We start from the raw sequence: 24,764 nt of genomic DNA, 5'->3' as shown, positions 1-24,764 counted from the left end.
CACTACCACCACCCAACCACCTTCCTATCATAGATCTTAAACCACTGATTTAAAGGGTAGGATGTTATGTGTATTTGTAGGGGGACAAACACCGCTTCCTACCCCTTTTTAGTTTCTGTTCCACTTTGTTCCTCCAGCTTCTTTCTAGCATTATCATCCCATCCCATCCCCCCAGAGTCAGAGGCCCCTCTAACAAGTGTTGGGGGCTGTCCAAGACGCTAGCAGCTTCCCAGTCCTGAAGAGGTCCTAGGCTGGCGCAGTCAGTTTGGGCTGTTCCTGCTCCTCTGCCAAGAGTGAAGCCAGCTTCCAGCACCAGAGCCAGGGGGACAAAGCAACTCTAACGTTTGATGCAGTATCCTGTTGCCACTGGCGCAGAGGATGGGCCTGCAACTCAGAGAAGCCAGTGTGGTAGAGTGGTTAGAGGACCTGGGAGACCAGGGTTTAAATCTCCACTCAATGCAATTATTATTAATAATAATAATCCGAAAAACATTCAGATTTGGCAGCGGAATTCTACTCTTTGAGGTCAAAATGTGCTCATGGTTGCTTTTTGAAAGGAAACTCTCCCATCCCACAATAGAATTCTGAATATCTCCATAAGAACAAAATAATAGCTTGCGGGATCAGGCCAATGGGCCATCTCGTCCACTATCCTGTTCTCACATTGGCCAACCAGATGTCTGTGGGAAACCCGGAAGCTGGGCCTGAGGACAAGAGCACTCTCCCTTCTTGTGGTTTCCAGCAACTGATATTCGGAAGTATTGTTGTCTCCAGCTAGCCATTGATAGCTGTCTCCTCCCTGAATTTATCTAATCCTCCGGTGTGGATAGAAGCCCAAGACCTGGCTCTACCAGGATTTCAAATGTTTCTAGTCACCTCCTGCTATTATGTAAAACTAGGCCAAGAAGAAGTCTGAAATGCAAGGTGAAGGAAAAAGTGCTTCCCTCAGTTCCAGAATGCAAATGATTTTATTTTTATTTTTTTATTGGCTTTGTTGGTGTTGGCCGTCCAAAGGTATTGCAAGAGTACTTATTACAGGAAAGGGGAAAGGGTCATAGAGGTTTGCAGGCACCAAGTACTGTAGATATCAGGGGCGTTTTCTGATAACGAGTTTCCCATCTGTCTTTGTAGATATGAAAAGAGAATCTAATTAGTAGATAATGTTCCTTTCTGGTGCAGAAGGGGAAAAAAACATAATAAGCATGATGATTAGCAAGCCATAAAAGATGGTTGAAATGAAACCACGGACCTCAGTCATATTGGTAGGCAATAAATCACCGCTATCAGCACTCGACAATTTGGGCCACTGGGCTAGCTGTTGTTTGGACAACTTTGCCTTGTGAATTGGCCCTGTAATCCAGGGATGGGGAATTTGTGGCTCTCCAGATGTTGTTGGACTCCAGGCCCTGTCAGCCCCAGCTAGCATAGCTAATGACCATGGATGTTGGAAGTTGTCTTCCAGGCTCCCTGTTCCTGATATTATCAGACAACTGGTAACATGAATGTGCTTCCTGGAAATTGTTTGAGAGCTGGAACACCCAGATTATCTGTGGCCCTTTCCTTCCAGAATGACCAGCTGATAAATAACAGTCCTGTGAGCATAAGAAGTTACTGTATATTGTGTCAGGCTATTGGTCCATCTAGCCCAGCTCCCCTGGTCGTCTCTGAACTGGATATTGCAAGGATTGAACTTTGGGCATTCTTACGAGAGGCATCCTCCGTCCCACTAATTTGTGGTGCCTCCTACAACAGCACCTCCTGTCTCCTGTAGTCAGGAGACAGGGGGTGATAAAGTAAAGCTTTATTAGTTCTGGAAATGACAGAGTCAAATATTCCTTCACTACCCACCCCTCAAAGAATGATAGCCTTTCTGGAGGCAGTTTTTCCTCAACCCCAAGTGCATAAAATTTTTAGCTGTCTGGCAGGTGACTTCAACTGGCTTTAATGGAGCTTTGTGTTGATAAAGTAAAAAATAGCTCATTGTTGCTCCGAGGTACGTAATCAGTACTGCACTGTTTTGTTGACCTATAGCCAAGGGCAACCCTTCCCTACAAGCGCTGCTATCACAGCACATCAATATTGTATTTGAACTGTCCTTTTGGACTTTAGCAGCAATTCTGATTAGGCTGTAATTGACTTCCGTGAGACTTCCTTCATTGGAGGTTTTTAAACATAGATTGGATGGCCATCTGTCATGGATTCTTTAGCTGTGATTCCTGCATGAAGCAGGTTGGACTAAATGACCATTTGGATCCCTTCCAACACTACAGTTCTATGATTCTAAGTAGCCTAACTTTCCACAGATATTGTCCTCTGGTCTTTATTGGGCTATAGTGCTCAGAATCTTAAAAACAACAACAACAACCATGCTTGAATACAATTTCCAGAGAAAACACATACCAGCAGAATATGGCAGCATCTGCAAAATAATGAAAAATCTAAGCTTTCGTTTTTGCAAAAGAACACTGGGAGGAAACTATAATAAAAACATTGGTATATTCTGCTAAATGCTATAAAAACTTTGGTGGTTGGAACAGGAAGCTTTGAACCTTCCCATTGTCGATACTTTCTCACTAAAGTATAGCTCCAGAACATTCCCTTTGGGTGACTCATCTCTCTGGTGGGTTGCCCTCAAGGTTTTTGATGGCAATCCTACACGCCAGCCTTCCCCAACCTAGCGCCGTCCAAATGTTTTGCACTGCAACTCCCATCAGCCACAGCCAATGGTCAAGGCTGATGGGAGCTGTAATCCAGCAACATCTGAAGAGCACCAGGTTAGGGAGGACTGCTAAATACACTTGCCTGGGAGTAAGTCTCATTGAACTCAAGGGAGGGGGTCATTTCTGTAGCTATATATAGGATTGCACTGTTTGAAAAAGGTATATATGCCCCAGAGTGGCTGGGGCAACCCAGCCAGATGGGCGGCGTATAAATACAAAATTTATTATTGTTATTATTATTATTAATTAGAGTTCTTAACATGGGATCAAACAATTAGTCTGTGCATTTCTGCACAAAAGTAAAGTGACATTGTGCAAATTAATTTTTAAAAAATTGGTTAAGTGCACACTTTCTGTATTTATGCAAATTTCAGAACATTTCTTTGCTCGTCTCTGTGTTTCTTCACCACACGATTTTCATGTTTGAAATAAATGGCAGGTGGAACAGCAATGCAGCCTCCCCCAACCTGCTGCTTCCAGATGTTTTGAACTACAACTCCCATCAGCTGGCTGGGGCCAAAGCAGGTTGGGAAAGCTGTTGAAAAGGATGTGTTACCATAGTCTTTATTTCACAAGCGTTGCTAGGGTCCTGTCTGAACAGTAGCAGCTGCTTTTCATTCAATAAGATGTGTGGAATGCAGAAATAGTATTAACTGTCTGGTTGGTTTTCAACACCATTCATCTTCTTGTTCATTTACTACAAACACTGTGTGGCTTAAAACATGCTTTAGGAAGAAATAAAATATCATCAGAAACATGGATGCAATGTCACTCATGCACACTTGCTTATCCTCTTCTCTCTCTCTTTCAGCAATCCTATTTGCCATTGCAGTGTTTGGCCCGGCTTTCGGTTACTTGCTTGGTTCTGCAGCACTGCGGATATTTGTGGACTATGGGAGGGTTGACCTGAGTGAGTATCTGTTCTTGCTGAGGGGGATATTGGACTCGTACACATTCACAGGTCCATCGTCTGAGCCACTTGATTATGGAAATTGAGTCATGGCCACACAAAGCACGCTACTGGTTCCCGGTTTTGTTTGAGGGCAGATTCTTGGTGTGTTGCTAGGTGACAGGCAAAGACATGACCTGACTACATACAGTTAGAGATTTTTCTGATATCCCCTACGTACCCAAAGACCAACATCACCACATATTCTTATCTGCAGATTAAAAGTCCTAAAGCAGCAAAAGGTTTTCAGGTATTATTGGAAGAATGTTAGAACCAGCACCACAAAGTAGTGGTTCAATTGCCAAAGTCGTTGCCCCATTAAGTGACCTGAGCATGCAGTGTGCAATGCTGTCACTTTACCTGGTCAGGAAGGCCAACGCTTAGAGCTGTGGTGGGACCTGTTGCTTCAGCAGTAGAGCAGCTCAGACTGGGCTGGGAGCTCCATCCCTTTTGGGTTTTTGCCAGGGCCTGATCTGAGCAGCGTATTTCCATGTGCTGCCCCTTCCTCCTGAGCAGCTTCACATGCTGCTGTCCATATAGTGGCCCTGATGTTCCTGTCTGGCTTGCTATCTCCTGTACACCTGTGACTCTGGGTGAATAGTGAGTGACTGTGAGTGCCAGCCAGGAACTCAGGCAGCTGGTATGAGGACCCCAGTCATGGGGCAGGGATGTCCAGATCTGATGGCCGATCATTTGCAGTGTGGAGATCCACTAGAATAGCTTCCTTTGCTCCTCACCCGAGGGAGACATCACATTCGGTGTCTGCTGTTGAATCAGGGACATTTGTTGGTGATAGTACCTGTGCAATGCACAGCAGTGATTCAGATTCACTTTGCACAGATCACATAACCATGTTGGCAGGGAAGTATCCTGAATATGTGATGCCATAATGCGTGTAGATGGAACTGTCTATAGAAACTAGATGGGTTTATCTCCATGCATGCAATGAACTTCATGCACTATTGTTGTTCTGTGGCAGAGTATGCAGGTAATCTGGAATGCAGGTAATCTGGCTAGATAGCTTCAGGCAGGCCATTCTCTCCATCTTTGATGCCCCCCCCCCCGATCTACACCATGGTGCTATTTCTTGCTTCACATATATTGCCTGTCATTGGGGTGGGGGTGGGGCAGGGTGATGACAGTCTAGGGCTGTTGCATCACAAATTTGCTTTGTACATCTGAAAGAGCACTGGACTCAGAAGATTGCTGCCTTAGGGTTGATCACTATTTCTACCTGTTCTCTCCAGCACCCACCCACCCACCGTGCAACAGAGGCTTTCTTCCTATATCCGTGTCTCTGTGCTAAAGAATTCTCCTGCATTGCTTCCAGGCAATCAGAGATAACAGAATGATACCTTGTGGAAGATAAAGAAAATAAGTGAGAAGAGAGGATGGAAATGACAGCGGGTTTCTTTTGCATGTAGACAGGCAGCTTTAATTACCCCTTTGTGGTCACCGCTTGATGATGTCGCCCAGTCTTGAGTGGGCCAGTCACGTCCAGGGAAGCTGAGCCATTGTTTTTGCCGGGCGTGGGCTCGTTTTTTTGCCTGCACACGCTTTAATCCTGAAGGGCAGGAAGTCTGGGCTGAGGAGCAAAAGGCTGGAGATGGCTGTTTATTCCTTCCCACTCGTTAACAATGTGGAGAGACACTTTCCATGCCAACCCCAGTGAAGCGTGGGCTCCTTTGAGCAAGGCCTCCTGCCTGGAGGATGTCCGCTCTCAGAGTGAAATGACTCGGCGTCTCTTCTCCAGAGTCCCTGGAGAGCGTAGACTCCAAAAGCCAGGCTCATTAAGACGGTTGCTCCATGGGGGTCAGTGACTGTGCTAGTGCCTGACTCTCTGCCAGCAGAACTCTGCCCAGCCTAGGAACAATGGGACAGGATAGTCTTTCCAGGAAGAGGGCAGCTAACATTTCCAGCTCCCCTGTCTGCACAGACTGCTGGGGAAACAGTTTCAGCAGGCATTAGGCGTCTAAAAGGAAAGAGGGTTGGTTTCTCTAATTAATTTTGTAATCGGACAAATGAATTGCATGTGCCAGCTCCTTCCTTTAAGCCCATATCTTGGCTGTCACCTGCTTAAAGCCTTCCCTCCCAAGAAACACCTTCTGCAGCACAGATGCTCTTCGGTTTCCACTGTGCGTTCCTCACCAAATGCTCGTGCTTTCTCAAACTTCAGAGGGATTGTGATCTGGAGTGGCAGCAACTTTCCCAATGCAGTATCATCTGGGAGAATGTACCCTGCCTTCACTAAACAGACATGTTCTCACGAACTGTAGCAGGTGTGCCCCCCCCCCCAGATGTTGCTGAACCACAATTCCCACCAGCCCCAGCAAATGTGGGGAAGGATGAAAGGAGTTGTAGTTCTGCAGCATCTGGAAGGCCACGGGTTCCCTACTCCTGAACTTACAGCTACTGGTTTTTAGAGCAGAGCTTCCTTAGGTGGTAAACCTCTCATTTATCCCAGTTTAGTGAAATGGCGGAACTATCAGTGTTGTGCCAGGCACTGAGATCTGAATAGCTCCAAAAACTGTCTCTAGCCAAAAATAAAAAGCTCCAGTATTGAGAGACTCAATACAGCAACAACAAAGGAGCCCAGCTCTGGTGAGGCAGCATTGCCGCTTTTTGTAGGAATCCTGAGCAATATTGGATGTGCCCTTGAAGGTGATTGGTCACATGGGAAGATGGATCCCCCAGTCCTGGAGATATTTGGGGATTAGTGATATCTAAAAGAACATGAATGATATTAATTACCTACCAGACTTTTAGAAGACATCTGAAGGCAGTACTTTTTAGGGAAGCTTTTAATGTTTGTTGCATTACTGTATTTTAATATTTTGTTGGAAGCTGCCTGGAGTGGCTGGGGAGGTCCTGCCAGATGGGCAGGGTATAAATAAATTATTATTATTATTATTATTATTATTATTATTATTATTATTATTTATTATCATTATCATTATCATCATTATCATTATTATTATTTGAGGCGCTAGGTCAGTGGAGGAGAACCTGTGGCCCTTTGGATGTTGTTGGACTACAACTCTCATCATCCCTGACCATTGGCCATGCTGGCTGGGGCTGCTGGAAGTTGGGGTACAGCAGCATCTGGAGGGCCACAGGTTCCCCTTCCTGCAAGGGTCAATGAGCTATCTTTCATACTCTGTGGGAACACAGTGCAGTACAGACCACCTAAATACAGTGGTACCTCGGGGTACAGACGCTTCAGGTTACAGACTCCACTAACCCAGAAATAGTACCTTGGGTTAAGAACTTTGCTTCAGGATGAGAACAGAAATCACGCGGCGGTGGGAGGCCCCATTAGCTAAATTGGTACCTCAGGTTTAGAACAGTTTCAGGTTAAGAATGGACCTCCAGAACGAATTAAGTTCTTAACCCAACATACCGCTGTACCAGGAAGTGGACTCACAAAGCTCTTTTTTAATTTCTCCATCTCTTTTCAGAGGATGTGCAGTTGGTCCCAGGAGACCAGCGCTGGATTGGAGCCTGGTGGCTGGGACTCCTCATTGCCTCGGGCTGCTTGGTGCTCACGTCCATTCCCTATTTCTTCTTCCCCCGGTATATGCTCAAAGGGAGGGTAAGTGTCTCTGCTGATGGTGAAGAGAAGGGCAACCCTTTCCAACTACAGCTGTTGAGAGCCAAGGGGCAGCAGGGCTTTTCCAAAGTGATTGGTGAACCCTTGCAAGGGAAAAATTCCTCTGAGGAACCTCTGTTGTTCTAGAGGGGAAGTCTCTTTGGCCCACTGGGAAGATGATGAGGGCAGGGCTGTCCTGGATTGGGCCTGTATTTTTCTATTTTAAACCATTTTCCTATTTGCCTGCTCTTAGGTAGCAGCTTGCTTGAGCAAGAACTCTTGTCTCGTCCCCTATTTCTGTACATCAGTTTTCTGATTTATTAATTTGGGCTCTTTAGGTGCTACAATAATCACTACGAAGAAAAGCCTGCCCTGCATGGGTTTGGCCTGCATGACTGCCAGTGTAGGGTCTGTACACTGCAATCACCTTATTCCACTGGGCAGAGCCTCTTGCTGTTGGTAGAAGCATAACACCTTAAATGCCTGCCTTGCCAACACAGGGGATATGCCTTATTTATTACCTTATTCTGGCCTGCCTTGTGTCTAAAGAATGAGCAACAAATTGAAATGGAAAAACTCTGTTTAGGGGTGCCATTCCATAGCAAGGAAGGCAGCATGTAAATACTCCCCTTGTATATATATACATATATATGCTTTCGTAGATTTTCACGGGTACAGGAATGCAGGTTTTGGTGTCCTCGGGTATCTTCCCGTGTAAAAGTTGGGGTGTCTAGGCGACGTTTCGACGAGGTCTCACTCGTCATCTTCAGGCTGGTGCTTTCGGCTTCTTGTAACTGGAACAGAGCAGGATCTCAGTGTTTGAGTTCCTATAAATACTGTTGAGGAGGTGTGGCCTCCTATGTTCTGGGCAGAGAGGAAGTTCCCAGGCTAGTGTGCCTTTTCTTCTTTTGTTCCTTAATTGCTTGAGGGATATCTTGAGTGATTTCTTGAGTGATATCCTGAGTACCACTTAGGTGGGTCATTAGGTGTGGATTAGTTGCTAAAGCCTTTGTGTCTTGACCTCTTGAACTTTGTGAAGAGTTTTTCTGAGAAGATGGGTGTACTACATTTAGTTGTGCTCTGGCTTGGCTTCGTGTATAGGGGCGAGCTGTGGTTTTGTGGCCTGTGCCAGCCAGATCTGTGTAGGGATTGCAGGGGGGTGCAGCATCCGGAGGTGCCACCATGGTTTGGCTACTGGATGGTGTCTGTAATTTATCTGTGGAGAGGGTCTGGGTTTGGGTCTGGTGTGGTTGATTGGTGATGGCGTTCTGTGTGCCTCTGGATCTGGTGTCAGTTTTTGTGGGGAGGGCTAATTTCCAGATGTCTGGCAAGCGGGATGTGTCGTCACGCTTGTTCATGTTGTGAGGGTGTTTCTCTATCTCGATGGCTTCCATGATTATTCTCTTGTGGTGATGTTCCATGTTAGAGAGCAATTTGGAATCTGCAAAATTAATTTCGTGTCCTGTTTCTTTCATGTGTTGGAAGAGAGAGGAAGTTTTTTCTTCTTTTTTGACGGCATTCTTGTGTTCTGCGATACGTGCATTTATTCGTCTGTTTGTTTGTCCAATGTACGTGGCTGGGCAGACTTTGCAGGGTATTTCATAGACCCCTTGGTTTTCCAACTGGATTTTATCCTTGGGGTTTCTGAGGATATTGGCTATTTTTTGGTTGGCGCAAAAGGCTGTTTTGATATTGTGTTTATGGAGGATTTTGCTAATTTTATCTGTAGTGCCCTTGATATAAGGAAGGAGGGCCATGCCATTGTTTTCTTCTGTGTCTTGGTTTTTGGGGGGTGTTTCTTTTTGGATTAGCTTCGTAACCCTGTTTTGCTGGTATCCATTGGCAATTAACACATTTGAGAGATTCTGTAACTCAGTTGTCAAGTGGTCTTTGTCAGCCAGGCGTTTGGTTCTGGAGATGAGAGTCTTGGCTACGGAGTTTATTTGTGCAGGGTGGTGGTGTGATTGTGCATGTAAGTAGCGGTTGGTGTGTGTTTTTTTCCGGTAGATAGTGTGTCCTAGGGAGCCATCAGGTTTTTTGTAGATTAGGACGTCAAGAAAGGGAAGTTGGTTGTTGGCTTCTATTTCCATAGTGAATTGTATTTTGGGGTGTAGGCTGTTGAGATGTGTGAGGAAGCTGTCCAGTTTTTCCTTCCCGTGTGGCCAAATTACAAAGGTGTCGTCAACATATCTGAGCCAAAGTTTGGGTTTGTGTTCTGACTTGTCTAAAGCATTGGTTTCAAAGTGTTCCATGTACAGGTTTGCGATGACCGGTGAGAGGGGTGATCCCATAGGTGCTCCTTCTATCTGTTTATATCTTTGTCCATTGTGGATGAAGTACGTGTTGGTTAGGCAGTGGTTGGTCAGGTCCAAGATGTATTCGGGGGGATTGTATTTGTTTTGAATGGCTGTCAAGGCTTCATTAATGGGCACTTGTGTGAAGAGAGATACAAGGCTTCATTAATGGGCACTTGTGTGAAGAGAGATACAACATCGAAGCTCACAAGTAGGTCATTGGGATGTAGGTTTTGCTTAAAGCCGAAAGCACCAGCCTGAAGATGACGAGTGAGACCTCGTCGAAACGTCGCCTAGACACCCCAACTTTTACACGGGAAGATACCCGAGGACACCAAAACCTGCATACATATATATATATATATATATATATATATATATATATATATATATATATATTTAAAGCCATTAACAAAGATGTTGGAAATACTATCAAGCATCCCAGTGCAGTGGCGTAGCGTGGGGGGTGCAGGGGGGCCCGGCCGCACCGGGCGCAACATCTGGGGGGGGGGGCGCTCACACTCGCAGCTCTCTGCCCCTACCTGGCTCACTCAGGGTTAGGGGGCGCAAATTACTTGCCTTGCCCCGGGTGCTGACAACCCACGCTACGCCACTGTCCCAGTGTTAGTCTTTGTCTTGCATATTCAGTATAGCTCTGACTCCTTTCCTTACTTTGAAATACAGTAAGAGGGGAGAAATATGCATCCTCATCTTAATCTCATATGAAGGCTTTTATAGTGTGTGTGTGTGTGTGTGTGTGTGTGTGTGTGTGTGTGTGCGCTTTCCCCTTTCTGTTATTACCCTTCATGGCAGCAGGAGAGCAGTTAATCATAGAACTGTAGAGTTCAAGGGACCATGAGGGTCATCTAGTCCAACCCCCTGCAATGCAGGAATCTTTTGCCCAATGTGGGGCTCAAACCTCTGACCTTGAGATTAAGAGTCTCATGCTCTCTACCAGATGAGCTTTTTCAGTGTCCCTCTCTGAAGGTGGACATAGCAGGCACCCCAAGCAGAGGGTGATGGTACAAAAACTAGCTCAAGAGCCGCCCCTAAAGTGTCCCAATCACTTTGTAAACCAAGAGGCAAAAGTTCTGCCATAGCTTCCCTTCGTATTCATCAAGTCAGTGTTCAAAATGGGGGTAAAGGTTGCAGCCTTGCCAATAGCCAAATCAAAGAAAGCTGTATGGAAGCAGGTGGAGTGTCATTTGTATTGTGGGCAAGGTCAGTTTTTTTCCAGATGAGCCAGCCTTTTTTGTTTGTTTCTTGCCTCAGTCTTTTTTGCTGTCACTGTTATGCTCGGAGAAGAACATGCACACCCCCCACAATAATTTCTCTTTTGCTTTTGCTGGGCCTGCTCCCAGGATCTGCATCCTGTTTCATGCTTGCTCTGCATGTTCAGGGCCTTGTTTCCAGAGGACAAAACGAACCATCACCCTCCTGTTCACACAAAAAAAAACCCTTCTCTTTGCTTCTGTCCCAGCAGGCGGAATATGAGGTGGACGTCCTGAAGAAGATTGAGAAGGCCAAGGCAGAGGAAGGATCACTGGTAGAATTTACCAAAAGTAAAGGCTTTTCTTACCAACTTTCAGCATTCATGCTACACTGCAAAAAAGGAACTGTTTAGAAATACAAGATCCCTTAGCACCCACACCTGTATCCTTATCTTAGCTAGCAGCTCTGTATGATTTTGTTATTTTGATGTTCTCCTGAAAGGCTTCTTGGCTGCAGCCCCTGCTTCTTTTGTGCAAAGCTCATCAGTTTAGCTACATATGACCATGCTGCATATTACAAGAAGGAAGAATCAAAGAACCTTTCTGGAGCAAACTCAGGCCCTATCTAGTCCAGCCTCCCGTTTGGCAGTGGCCAGCCAGCTGCCTCTGAGAAGCCCCTAAACAGGACATGAGGTTGTTTTCCAGCAACTGGCATTTCAGAGGCATGTAGCCTCTGGACCGGGACATAGCCCATAGACATCATGATTTGTAGCCATTGATAGCACTCTCTTTTTACAAAAGATATTGTTAATGTAAACCCACCGCAGTCTGTTTTTGATATGTAACCCTTCCCTAAGCATTTAGCAGAAGGCCAGTTAAGAAGCTAAATCAGTCCAGCCAAGGCATCACTGACTTTAGAAACAGAAGCCAGGTTTAACATGCCTTAATAGTCTGGCCCAATGGGAATAGAATTCCATGGGACTTTTTGGTGTAACTAACATTTATGATAGGGTAAGATATGTGACAACAAAGGAAAGGGCCTCTTAGGTACCTGCGTCCTATTTATTGAATGCTGTTCCCTACAAAGCAGGAATGGGGAGCCTGTGGCTGGTGGACCACAACTCCCATCAGCCCCAGCTAGTGTGGTCCAACAACATTTGGAAGGCCACAGGTTCTCTATCCCTGCTGTAGAGACTCACCTGGCACCCTACATCACAGTGCTTTTGGTGGTAGGCAGAAACTCTTTTGTACACCCATGTATTTTTAAAATGTGTATGTTTTAAGAATCTCTTTATTTTCCCCTTATAGGCTTATTGTTGTGTTTTGTGCTGCATCTAACCAATTTTGAACCAGCACGACCATTTTAAATGGAATGAAGAGCATGATAAAAATGTGTTAAATAAATGAAATCGTAAGAGTGTTGTTGTTGTTGTTTTAAAGCATGCTCTCTGTTGCTCATGCAACTGGTGATGCTCTCTCTGTGACTGACTTGTTCCCCTGTTTTTGCCTTCAGAGTTTCCCCAAGGCTTCCTGAGGCTGCTCCTCAATCCGCTCTTCATGTTCCTGGTTTTGGCTCAGTGCAGCTTCTCCTCCGTCATTGCTGGCCTCTCCACCTTCCTCAACAAGTTCCTAGAGAAACAGTTTGGCGCCACCTCTTCCTATGCAAACTTCCTCATTGGTGAGGGAATGGCACTGCCTCTCGACTAATCATGATTTTTAGTTATTTCAGCCCAAACCTTCTCAGAATAAAGTTATAGCCAGGTTACGTTCCTCAAGGCTTTGGAGCCAGTCCTTCTTGGTGTCATACCAGCTGGCAGTCCAATCTGATTGGAGGAGGACAGGGTAGGGCAGTCAAAGGCAACTAGACAATCATTGGCTATCTCTCTAGTCCTTGGGCCATGCATGGAAAGAATGGGTGCCCTTTAACCACACCAGGCAATGAACATTACTCAGGAGTCAGGGCAGACTTTGGTTTGGCAGAGCTCTAAAAGTTTGTGGGTGTTGGAGTCGTGGAGTCAAAAATAATTTAATTAAGGAAGTTGCTGTGGGGCCTTCTGCAGTTGGACAACGTTTGTGTGGGCGACGGTCAAGCATTTCCATCTATCCTGGTTGTGAATCAGCTCACTGTGCTTCCCTTTTCTTTTCTTTTCTTTATCTGTGTATGTATGTATCTGTATACTACACACAGCTTCCTCAGTTAAGTGATGAAGCCAAACTCTGCTTGGATAGACCCTTTGAGATAGGCAGGATAAACTAGCACCCTTCTAAACAAGCTGAGGGCCTGCAATGTGGGCAAACAGTTACATACAGTAATTCAAAACCGCAACAAAAGCATTCTGAAACTAGAAGGAAACACTCCTTCTATCTTGAATCCTGCCTGTAACATGGGACAAAGCTGTGCTGGAAGCAGGAGGTATCCTCCATCGAGTGGAGGCTGACCTTATTTACCCTGAACTTTTGTGATCGATGCCCCCACCATCTGCCAAGGCTATAATAAAAACTAGGTTGTGGGACATTGAATGCCAGGAACTAACAGCAGCAGCAGCAGAGAAAACATGTTCCCCTCTTTATTTTCAACTTTCTTGGGCATATGAAATTAATCACAATTATCATGGATTTCTGCTTACCCCTGAAGAAAGAAGGGCATTTTCACTGGCCAGGTTTAATTCAAATCCATCAAACCTCCTTTGGGGAAGGTTCTCGGGAATGGTGGAAGGAGAAAGAATTTGCCCATATGAAGACCACCTGCTGGAAACTCTTACTTATATGGTTCTTAAATGTAAACTATATGCTGATCTCCACCAGCAGTTTCTAGATCAACTCTGCATCCCCAAATGGAAACCAGAGTTGGAAGTCATACATTTTCTATTACTGGGGAATGATCAGGAGCTCATCAAGTTTATGGCTAAATATCTTTATTTGGTCTTTTTGTCGCAGAAACACATTGCAGGTGTCTGATCTCCCTGGAGACCTAGATATGTCATGTTAGACTGTTTTGCCTCTTTTCATTTGACAATTGTTCTGCGACATTGGGGAGGTGGTAATTCTGTATTGATTTACTATGGATGTTTGTATGTGATGCCACTAAAAGGTTTGATGATGATGATGATGAGTTACCCAGAACAAGTACACTTTTTCTGAATTACAAACACGAAGTCATTGCAACTAGGTGTTACATGCAAGATTCATGCAGACCCTCACAAGGAGGATGCTTCCCTTGGAGGAATCCCATTGCATGTAGAGCAGCCCCTAGGGTAGAGGCCAGGACTCAGTAAGAGTGACTCTGTGTTGGCCTCACCATGCAAAATAGAGTACAGTTCTATTCCAGCTTTAAGATTGACTTCATGCTTTGGCTAAAAAAATTAAGTTGCTTTCAGTTACGAACCACTGTCTCCCGTTGCTTCCTCTCCACCTCCCCTTTTTTTGCAGGATCTGTGAACCTTCCTGCAGCTGCCCTAGGAATGCTGTTTGGAGGCCTTGTCATGAAGCGTTTTGCTTTCTCTCTCAAAGCTATCCCACGGTTTGCCATCAGTGTGCTCCTCGTCTCCACACTTTGCTGCCTCCCTCTGTTCTTCATGGGTTGCTCTACAGAGAAGATAGCAGAAATTTATCCAGACAGGTAACACATTCTGCTTTCCATTAAGCACCGTGGGGTGGGGGTGGGGAATTAGAATTTAGTGCAGGGGTGGGGGACCTGCGGCCCTCCAAAGATGGTTGGACCACAACTCCCATCAGCCCCAACTAGCATGACCAGTGATTAGGGATAATGGGAGTTGGAGTCCAGGAACATCTGGAGGGACACAGATTCACCATCCCTGACTTTGAGTCATCCACTCTAAAATCATGGGTGCTCAGATTTCCCCCTTCACACTTTCCTTCGATAAACCCCAACAATTGCCACTGAATCATTTCTTCCTCCTTGCTGTTCTTTCTATTCCCCATGGTATTTCAGAGAGCGGGGAAGCTGAGTGGTAGAAAATGTTATTGGCACATTAAAAGAGACTGACTCCAGGTCACCTTCCATATAAAAGACTCTCAGGGCTTCCAAGGCTATGGAATTTCTCTAATTGAGGTCTCAGAGAGCTGATGGGGGTCAAAGTGGACAAGGTTTGTCTAAATGGCAGCTCTCAATATTGCACACATCCCATGTGATACTGACCTTGGATCGTACTTTGCACCTAGAATGTTTCCAGTTTTCATTCTCGTTTTCTTTTGACTGGCTTTTTTCTTTGTTCTGCTTTGGGTGTTCAATGGTGGGTTCCCCCCACCCTCTTTTTACTGGTAAGACTCAGCTCAGGTTGATTCCTCCAGGCATCAAATGTTTTCCCACCCAGGTACGTGAGTGTTTTGTCTGCATGTGCGTGTGAGTAATAATTACGACCGAGTTCACTGAAAAACCTTAGACGTATCTTGGGTGGGTAAGTCCTAGGCAGGAGGCCAGACTTCCAAGTGGCAAGAACTCAACAATAACAGACTGGAAAACAAAGGTTAATCACCCAATGCATTTTTTTAAAAAAAGTATCTTTCACCCATCTTCTTTAATTTCATTTTATTTTGCCTCTCTTTTTCTGGCAGGACATCAAGTTCCCCAGGACAGGCTCAATGCAACAGGATGTGCTCCTGCTCAGACTATCTCTTCCACCCAGTCTGTGGAGATGATGGCGTGGAGTACCTTTCTCCCTGCCACGCTGGTTGTACTGGTTTATTCAGTAATTCTTCCGCATCCCGTGTTAAGGTATGTAGTAGTACCGATGGAAAACTCCAGGGGCTGGTAAGAGGATCTGGAGTACTGAATGTCCACTCATTTTAATGGCCTCAAATCTAAATACAGTAGTACCTTGGTTTACAACCATAATCCGTTCCAAAGGTCCAGTTGTAAACCAAAACAGGTTGTATGTAACCCAAGGCGTGCTTTCGCCAGTGGGGCCTCCCCCCAAAATTGGTTGTAATCCCTCCAAAAATGGGTTGTAATCCAAAAAAAAAAAAAAAAAAGGGACACACACTTCCAGGTTTGATGTGGTTGTGATCCAAAACGGTTGTAATCCAAAGTGATTGCAAACCAAGGTACCACTATAGTGCTCAACATACAGAGGTGTTGCTAGAGCTTTGGGCTCCTGGGCCATTGAGTTATGCTCAGTATTGGCTCCAGTTGGCCTACCTGTTGAAAATAGTGACTTAGCAGGGAATCCATAGCTCTGTTGGAGAACACATGCTCCGCAGGTTCAATTCCAGACATCCCCAATAAAGCAGCATCTTGGGAAAAGCTGTGTCTGAGAATTTGAAGCGCTTCTGCCATTCGAAGTTGATAACAGTGGGTAAAAGGACCACTGGTTCATTTGATTGCTCCACTAGTAAGATGCTGTGGTATTACATGGTCTTCCAAATGCAGTCCAGGTTTTGACCTATAATGGCTCATGCCCTACATCTTCAAGAGGAAGCCTAATGTACCACCCCAATACTTAAGATCACCCTAAAGGGCCCTCTTAATAATATCACCAGTTTATCATTGGCACGCCACATACACAGCCAAAATTTGAGCATCTGTTGGAAGCCTCTTATGTTCCTTGTCTCATTTGCTGCATTGCTTACCTGCCTGTGTCACAACCTTTTCTACGTGATGTTTGTGGTTGCTGTTCTTGCGACCTAGGCTGAATCAGTTTAGATCAAGTATTAGCACGTGTACTTTTTTTATCTGTTCATTTACCTGTGTGCCCATATTCAAAGTATTGAGAAGCTCTCAGGGGGTTGGATCACAAGTTTTCAAATCGCACATTTGATTTTTAAAAGCACTGTATGAATTCTCAGTCACATTAGTGCAGTACTGCCTTCCTTCCACAAACGTATTCCCACGCTCCCCTGACGACCAAATTGCTGCTCTGATTGACAGCGGCTTTCCAGGCAGATGGTTTTCACATTGCCTGCTACCCAAGCCTTTTAATTGGAGGCGTCAGGAATTGAAACCTGTGGCCTTCTGCTTGCAAAGACCCTTTGCTCCAGCACCTTGTGGTCCCTCCCTGAACATAATGGATTCCCAGAAATGAAGTTGACTTTCTCCTCTGCTATTCCAACCAGATCTACACAAACTGCTCCTGTATCAAAACCAGCAATGGCCAGTCCTCAGCAAAGACTGGTTCCTGCCCAATCCGTTGTGCTTCTTTGCTGCTGCCTGTTATTTTCCTCATCTCCTTTGCTGCATTGGTTGCCTGCCTGTGTCACAACCCTCTCTACATGATGGTGCTAAGGTAAGTAGGCACAGTAGGGCAGAGGAGGGGGAGAGAAATTCACATTAACTCTTCCAATTCACATATCGTGAATGAATCGATATGCAAACCAAAAGACAGCTCTCCTTCAGAATCCACACCTTTGAATTTTGCAGTGCAGTTTGCCATCTAAAGAATGCATATGAAAATGCAGGTAACCGTGAAAATAATGCACAAATATCCATTCTTTTGCTGCAAAAAATAAATAAATGCTTGTGACAGGCAAAATTGTGTGCAAATGCAAATATCAGGAGAAATGTGGGTGAATTTTCATGTGAATAAAAAAATATATATCACAGACACATGGAAACTGGATGAATTAAATTCAAGACTGGGAAAAATAGAAAGTGAAATTAACAGAGTCATCCATTTGTAACTTAGGGCCTGAGCACATTTCACTACACAAGAAGATAACCTCTGCAAGACTTGCCTGTAATTTAGGGGATCCACAGGCTTTTATATTTATTTGTTCTCATATATTCCCCAACTTTCTCTTCATAAAATGGTGACACAGACACAAAAAAGAGGATTTTATATGTTGTGGTCTTGTTTGTGAACCACCCAGAGACCTCCAGGTATAGGGCGGTGTATAGAAAAAAAATATTTTAAGGAATAAATGTCCCAGAACCACAAAATATTAGTCAATTGCCCGTAACATCACTAACGTGGAAGAAAATCTGCAGTCCCACATTGCTGTTTGAATATGCTTTAATAAGGAAGGTTAGCCTTCAGCTGGCCTCAGAATGTTTTACCTGCCACCACATGACAAGGATCTGATTTATGGCAAGTGGCAAGTGGGCAGGACATTTTCAGCTTTGCTGTATGAAAGATCTGGCCGCTTTGAACCTTGCTGCATTGTGTCATGAACCCACAAAACATCACCAGGCTTCTTAAATTTCTCCCAGAGCAATACCAACTAGCTTTTGAGCCAAAAGTATCTCACATACTGTGTTTTTATCCTACTCAGGGTGGTGAATCCTGATGAAAAGTCATTTGCCATTGGAGTCCAGTTCCTGTTGATGAGATTGCTAGGTGAGTGTCTGCCAGGACCTGCAAGACTAATAAATATTAGTAATATATGAAGTAAATCCTGCTGTGTTCAATGGGGCAATCTATGACCTTTTAAACTGGGGGGGGGGGGAATGAATGGGAAATATTTACTGCATATATATCAAAGCATTGTATACAGGCTGATACATCAGCAGGATTCTAAATAACATTTGCAATATTTTAACGAAATATAGAATTAGATACGAATAGATGGAAAATTTAATTTGTACATGCATGAATTAATAATGAAAATAATGTAACCATGGAGAGGGTAGGGAAGAAAAGGGATTTAAAAATCCCATATTTTGATGTTGTATTGATTGTATTAAAAGTATGGAAAATGTTACAGTTGCATTTAAACTTTTCAATGTTTAAGATTATATGATGTTTGTTATTATTAAAAATTGATAAAAATATTTTAAAAAATAAACAATAAACTGTGTGTGTGTGTGTGTGTGTGTGTGTGTGTGTGTGTGTGTGTTACGGTGTTATATATTTTTGTGTTTCTATATTGCAAACCACCCTGTGGTCCTCAGATGAAGGGTGGTGTAGACATAATAATAATAATAATAATAATAATAATAATAATAATAATAATAATAATAATAATAAAATATTCTAGCCAGAGCTAACTGTGAGAGATGCAGTGGGGAGATGCTTTGTCTGCAATTGGATCCTTTTGGTTCTCACCCTTTTTCTTTCCTTTGAAGCCTGGCTGCCAGCTCCTGCCCTCTTTGGCTTCCTCATCGACTCCTCGTGCATCTGGTGGAGGAAACAGTGCAACAAGAGCGGATCTTGCACGTACTACGACAATAACTTCCTCCGCAGCAGGTAACCCACCTGTATAGTTTATCTCCCGGGAGGTGTAAAAAACCTGATGTGCGGAAAATCAACTCCCAGCAGAGCAGATGCAAAACTGGGGCCAAGTTACATGTTACGTTAGCTCCGCATCTATGCCCATTAAGTTCAGTCCCCAACCCTACACAAATTGCCAGTGCAGACAGATATGCTTTGGCTAGGAGTTTTTTTCCTAATGCAAATTGCTGGCACGAGGGTGTTCAAGTCCTCCACCCTCAAAGCTAGACTCCTCTTCCAAATCCTTCCACCACCCCCTGCCATGCTTGACAGTTCATGTTCAGAAAGCCACCTGCACTTAGGGCATAGATCTCGAGCTGAAGCACTGTCTATTTTAACCCTTAGGAATCAATAGGGCTGAAGGGTCAGCAAGGCAGCTCCCTGCTTGTAATGTGGCTTTGTTTATGTTGGAGCCCATGGCTGCAGTTATCCCTGCTGACAGCTGTTTGTCAGGCTTGCTTGGTTGCTGCCTGAATCTTCACGTCCTCTCTCCACCCTGCGCTCCGATTCTTGCTCTCTTAACCTGCGTGTGCAGCTGCATCATGCTGAGCCTTGAGGCTGTGATTTAGAAAGAAAAACTCCCTGCTGAACCTGAGAATTACGGAATGCATTGTTTTCATGGGAGACCCAATTATCTGAGCTCCTGAGGCCATCAATACGTGAACACATCTTGGCATCCTCTACGTGGTTCTTGGTTTTTTCTTTTAAAAAATTAAATCATTTTGGAAAGACTTACATGACTCAGGTCTACGGACCAGACTAGCGCACCAGGAATTCCCCCTGAGCCTACACCCTAGGAACCCTGCAGTCATTCCCTTTCCTTAGAAGAGAAATCTCCATATCAGTGCCTAAAAGAGGACCCCTTCACCCAGAGGAATGTTGCAAAGGCTTTTCTCTTGGATAGATGGGTGTTTGCCAACAACAAAATAGGATTTGCACATACGCGCCACTGACACCCAGTGGCATCGGAGAGCTGCCTCTGCTGAAAATAATAATTTGAAGCGGTGCCAGGCAATAATGAAGCTCTTCCTGTTGTGACCTCCCCCCCCCCTTTAATTTTATTTTATTTTGAGGCTAGGAAGTCTGGCTCCAAGATTTAAACTGGAGGAGAAGGGATTTCTCTCCCGCAGGGCTCTGACATCTGCAAACCTGCCCAAGCAAAAGTAATTTTTAAAAAGGCACCCCCTCCCCCCCGCAAAATGGGGAACTTGACTTCAGCATAGAGAAAGCAAAGATTGAATGCGCTTCATTGGACAGCCCCAGTCAGCTATTCTCTGTTGTTGGTGCTTAAAGGGCAAAGGTGTGCAACTCCCCACCTCGCTCCTGGCCTCCACAAAGGAGAACACACCCAGTGCCAGAAACTTCCTTTTCATGCAACTGCATGCATGTGTGAATTTGTCTGAAGTTTTCTAGAATCCAACTTAGCAGTCTGGGTACTTAGTCTACTAAGGTCCTATTACCATTCCACTTGCGTCCCTGAGGACTCAGTCTGTTTCTGGGTGCCTTTCTAAAACAGAAGGTTGCTTTCATCTCAAGGTCTGTTCCATTCAAGTTTCACTGTGTCCGCCTCCTGCTTCTCTTTTCTCTTTGGCACAGATACCTAGGCCTCCAAGTGGGTTACAAAATCATTGGCATCCTTCTCTTAACCGTCATCGGCTGGAGGGTGACGAAGAACAAGGAATACAACGTGCAAGACAAAGCCGCCGGCCTAGTATAGCGCCGCAACCAGACCCATCTCAATGGCCATTTAGTTCCATGCCTGCATTTACTAACAATACTCGGCCTTTGTGCCTTTTGTTTTTTTAAAATAAAAATAAAACTGTAAGGGAACCATTTCATATTAGCAGCTGGACTTTTAGAACTCTGCATTATCAGCATCTGCCATGGGTAGCTCAGCTTAAAGGGACATGTTGTCAAATGAAGAACAGGACTCTCAGTGACCAAGCACCTAATCAGTGTTAAAAGGAGCCAGTGCAGCCGGCTAACCTTTTCAAGAGGCAGCTGCCTTGAAAATCTCCCCAGGCCTCGGAAAGAAAAAGGGACAGCCAGCAAATTACAGCGAGGGAAGCCATCTTTGGGACTGAGAGTACGCACTCTGCAGCCCCTGTGACAGGCTCAACGTGTGGAGGATTCTTCTGAGGAGATAGGTCAGATGGGTTGGAGGAAAAGCAAGCAGGTCCTTTGGATGGGAATGGCACACAAAAACTGAGGAAGTTAAGAGAACCGTGTAAATAGCATTTGAAGTTGGTGAGGAGCGACCATTTCTGTTTGCTCCCTGTATGGACCGACTCCAGCAAGCATGTTACGTTATGCCAGCATTGACCAAGGTATGGAACAAGGAGGAGGGGCGGGGATTAGAACTCTGCTTGGGCCAGCTCACTTTCGTGCCTTCTCTCTTCTCCCCTCTCCTCCGTTACACAGGTAGAGTGGACGTAAATTCCACTCAATGTATAAAGTTAGTTGTTGTGATATATATATTGAATTTTTAAATAAAATAAACTTCCCCTGATTTCTTCACGCTTTTTATTGATCTCTATTTATTTGTGTATGTGTTTGAAGGAGTAGACTCCTGGCGTTCTCCTTGCCTCCAGGCCTTTCCGTTGCCATAGTGATGCCACGTCTGATCTTGGGATACATGGAATGGAGCTTATCAAAATTTCCATTCAGCGAATCCTCTCTAAAACAGATTGGCTTGTTTCAAATACAGGAAATTGCATCATATCTGATGATGAAAGTACCTTAGTTTCTTTATTTTTTAAATGAAAATACCTTGTGTTTCTTTACTTTGCCCTCCAAAAAGGGGGAAGGGGGGAGAATTTGTTTACATTTTTAAGGCTCAAACAAACTAACATCTTTAACATCTCTGATTTATGGTAGATTAGGTATATTGAAATTTAGCCATTATAAACCAAAGTACCACTGGGTGGCACTATAACCTTTTTAGCTCACAGGTCTACCCTGTGAGATAATGTTCCAGTTACAGATAGGTAGCCGTGTTGGTCTGCCATAGTCAAAACAAAAAAATATTCCTTCCAGTAGCACCTTAAAGACCAACTAAGTTAGTTCTTGGTATGAGCTTTCGTGTGCATGCACACTTCTTCAGATACACTGAAACAGAAGTTGCCAGATCCTTCTATATAGTGAGAAGGTATACCCCTCCCCACCTTCTCACTATATAGAAGGATCTGGCAACTTCTGTTTCAGTGTATCTGAAGAAGTGTGCATGCACACGAAAGCTCATACCAAGAACTAACTTAGTTGGTCTTTAAGGTGCTACTGGAAGGAATATTTTTTTGTTTTGACTGTGAGATAATGTTCAAGAGGCACTGGAAGATGCAAGGCATTTGCAGTGGAAGGCGGGGAGCTGTGTTGCCACTGGTCTCCTCCCTCCCTGCCAGGACACAGGCCCAGATCTGAGGGAGGAGGTATCAGTGACATACCTTTCCTCAGGCACCAAAAGGTCTCAGGCCGGCCCTGCTTACATGGGAGTCAGCCCCACTGAACACACTTCTGAGTAAACTTGTGTAATAGGTAAAGGTAAAGGGACCCTGACCAGTAGGTCCAGTCGTGACCGACTCTGGGGTTGTGCCGCTCATCTTGCTTTATTGGCCAAGGGAGCCGGCATACAGCTTCCGGGTCATGTGGCCAGCATAAGCCGCTTCTGGCGAACCAGAGCAGCGCACGGAAACGCCGTTTACCTTCCCGCGGGAGTGGTACCTATTTATCTACTTGCACTTTGATGTGCTTTCGAACTGCTAGGTTGGCAGGAGCAGGGACTGAGCAACAGGAGCTCACCCCGTGGCGGGGATTCGAACCGCCAACCTTCTGATTGGCAAATCCTAGGCTCTGTGGTTTAACCCACAGTGCCACCTGCGTCCTTCTAACTTGTGTAATACTGCACTGTTAATGCCTTTTGTAAAACAGAAAATGTTTGGGTGAAAAGACAGGTGTTTGTGGACTGGGAACCTTGGCTTAGAGCAGCCTTTGCCAATCTGGCCCCCTCCAGATGTTTTAGACTACAATTCCCATCAGCCCCTGCTAGCATGGCTCTTACATGAGCTCAGCTGCAATCCCTAAGAACAAAAGGGTGGGGGAAAAGAGAGCAGCGTCTTCTCTCCATTCTTGTACATTGAATTCCTCTGGCAAATTAGTATGAAAAGCGTGTTTTCCTCAAAGGAGGGATAGTTGTGCTTCCACCATCCTGTTGTTCTCTCCCGCAAGCCTGCAGTTCAATCTACTCAGTTTAACAAGATCACGTATCCCTGCCTTGATACTTAAGCCACCCTGGGTTCTGTTTTGATGAAGGTTTGACTGACGCCCAGGGCAGTAAATGGACCTGTGAGAAGACCTTGCCTGAAGTTGTGTAATTCAGGTCAGCAGAGTGCAGTTGTCTCCCTCTAGTGGCTAGTTTGCATATATTGCTGTGGATTGGTGTTGGGAGCATGTGAAGTTTCTTTGTACAGAGTCAGCCCATTGGTCCATTCTAGACTAATACTGCCCACTCTGACTGTGACATTGCTCCAAGTCATGACTTCAACCCCTCCTTCAAATCTGATCCAAATATTGATTGGAGAGTGAAAGGGACAGGGTGAACAGAATCAACAGGTGATTGCTGGAGAACATCTTAATGGCCCAGGCAGGTATCTCCTTAGAGTGCCACTTTTCTTGAATTTCTCTAACAATCATCACAAAATAGTTTTACTTGGTAGTTTACTGGGGATACTTTTACTGGGTAGTTTGAGAGTCATTTTGGCAAAACGACCCATCTGTCTGTCCTCTTTCCCCTCCTCCTCCTCTGCATCCAATGCACTCTCACCCCTGGCTTGAGAAGCAGTGTACACACAACATTAAGCACAATTAATATCTATCCTGTTGTTTCTTAAGGGCGCATTTCATAGCAAGCAAAGCTGGGGACAGGCTGCCACCATTTTCACATCATTGGTGGGTGGGTCAGGGGTGGTAGACATATTGCTCAGGGCCCATCAACCCTGGCTGGGGTTCTGATGAACCCCCCCCCCAAGCTGCTATTTGCAGCATGAGGGAAGCCTCCACTGGTACCATGACTCGGGTGGCGAGGAGAGAGTTAAACTCTCCCTGCCCACCTCCTGCCGTCCCAATGTTGTTCAGACTCCTCACTCATAAACTTAACATTTTGTCCTGTTTGTGCCCTTGTATGAGAGAGTTTACGGGACGCGGGTGGCGCTGTGGGTAAAAGCCTCAGCGCCTAGGGCTTGCCAATCGAAAGGTCGGCGGTTCGAATCCCCGCGGCGGGGTGCGCTCCCATTGCTCGGTCCCAGCGCCTGCCAACCTAGCAGTTCGAGTGCAAGTAGATAAATAGGGACCGCTTACTAGCGGGAAGGTAAACGGCGTTTCCGTGTGCAGCTCTGGCTCGCCAGAGCAGCGATGTCATGCTGGCCACGTGACCCGGAAGTGTCTCCGGACAGCGCTGGCCCCCCGCCTCTTGAGTGAGATGGGCGCACAACCCCAGAGTCTGTCAAGACTGGCCCGTACGGGCAGGGGGTACCTTTACCTTTACCTATGAGAGAGTTTTATAAGCTGGCATGTTCCTATTGACCAGACAGTGTGTGTAGGGGACAGTTGGTGTGGACAGAGAGAGGTTTCTTTTCCCTTTCTCATAACTCTAGAATCTGGTGACATCCAATGAAACTGGAGGTTGAAAGAATGAGGACAGACAAAAGGAAGTACCGGTACTTCTTCACACAAGCACCTAGTTCGTCTATGGAATTCGCTCCCACAAGGTGTAGTGAATGGTCACCAACTTGGGACAACTTTGAAAGAATAAAGCAATTCCTAGAGGACAATGCTGTCAAGAGCA

The 24,764-nt window shown here is 45.2% G+C and overlaps 1 protein-coding gene across 2 annotated transcripts in view; it reads left to right on the top strand.

The window, feature by feature from the left end:
• SLCO2A1 (solute carrier organic anion transporter family member 2A1) overlaps positions 1–21,437 on the top strand; it is a 59,735-nt gene extending 38,298 nt beyond the window's left edge. Inside the window, exons 5-14 of one of the 2 annotated variants that reach the window (XM_028730914.2) lie at positions 3,532–3,630; positions 7,128–7,261; positions 11,036–11,114; positions 12,277–12,441; positions 14,193–14,382; positions 15,339–15,498; positions 16,836–17,005; positions 17,991–18,055; positions 18,784–18,904; positions 20,525–21,437. In XM_028730914.2, the coding sequence (XP_028586747.2) occupies positions 3,532–3,630; positions 7,128–7,261; positions 11,036–11,114; positions 12,277–12,441; positions 14,193–14,382; positions 15,339–15,498; positions 16,836–17,005; positions 17,991–18,055; positions 18,784–18,904; positions 20,525–20,645 (1,304 nt within the window). In that variant the 3' untranslated portion in view covers positions 20,646–21,437. Of the gene's footprint in view, positions 1–3,531; positions 3,631–7,127; positions 7,262–11,032; positions 11,115–12,276; positions 12,442–14,192; positions 14,383–15,338; positions 15,499–16,835; positions 17,006–17,990; positions 18,056–18,783; positions 18,905–20,524 lie in introns of both variants that reach the window. The other variant, XM_028730913.2, reaches the window with a different exon arrangement.
• The last annotated feature ends 3,327 nt before the right edge of the window (positions 21,438–24,764 follow it).

This window comes from Podarcis muralis, chromosome 6 (assembly GCF_964188315.1).
Source record: "Podarcis muralis chromosome 6, rPodMur119.hap1.1, whole genome shotgun sequence".
NCBI classification, from domain to species: domain Eukaryota; kingdom Metazoa; phylum Chordata; class Lepidosauria; order Squamata; family Lacertidae; genus Podarcis; species Podarcis muralis.
This window is presented reverse-complemented; position numbering and strand designations above follow the sequence as displayed.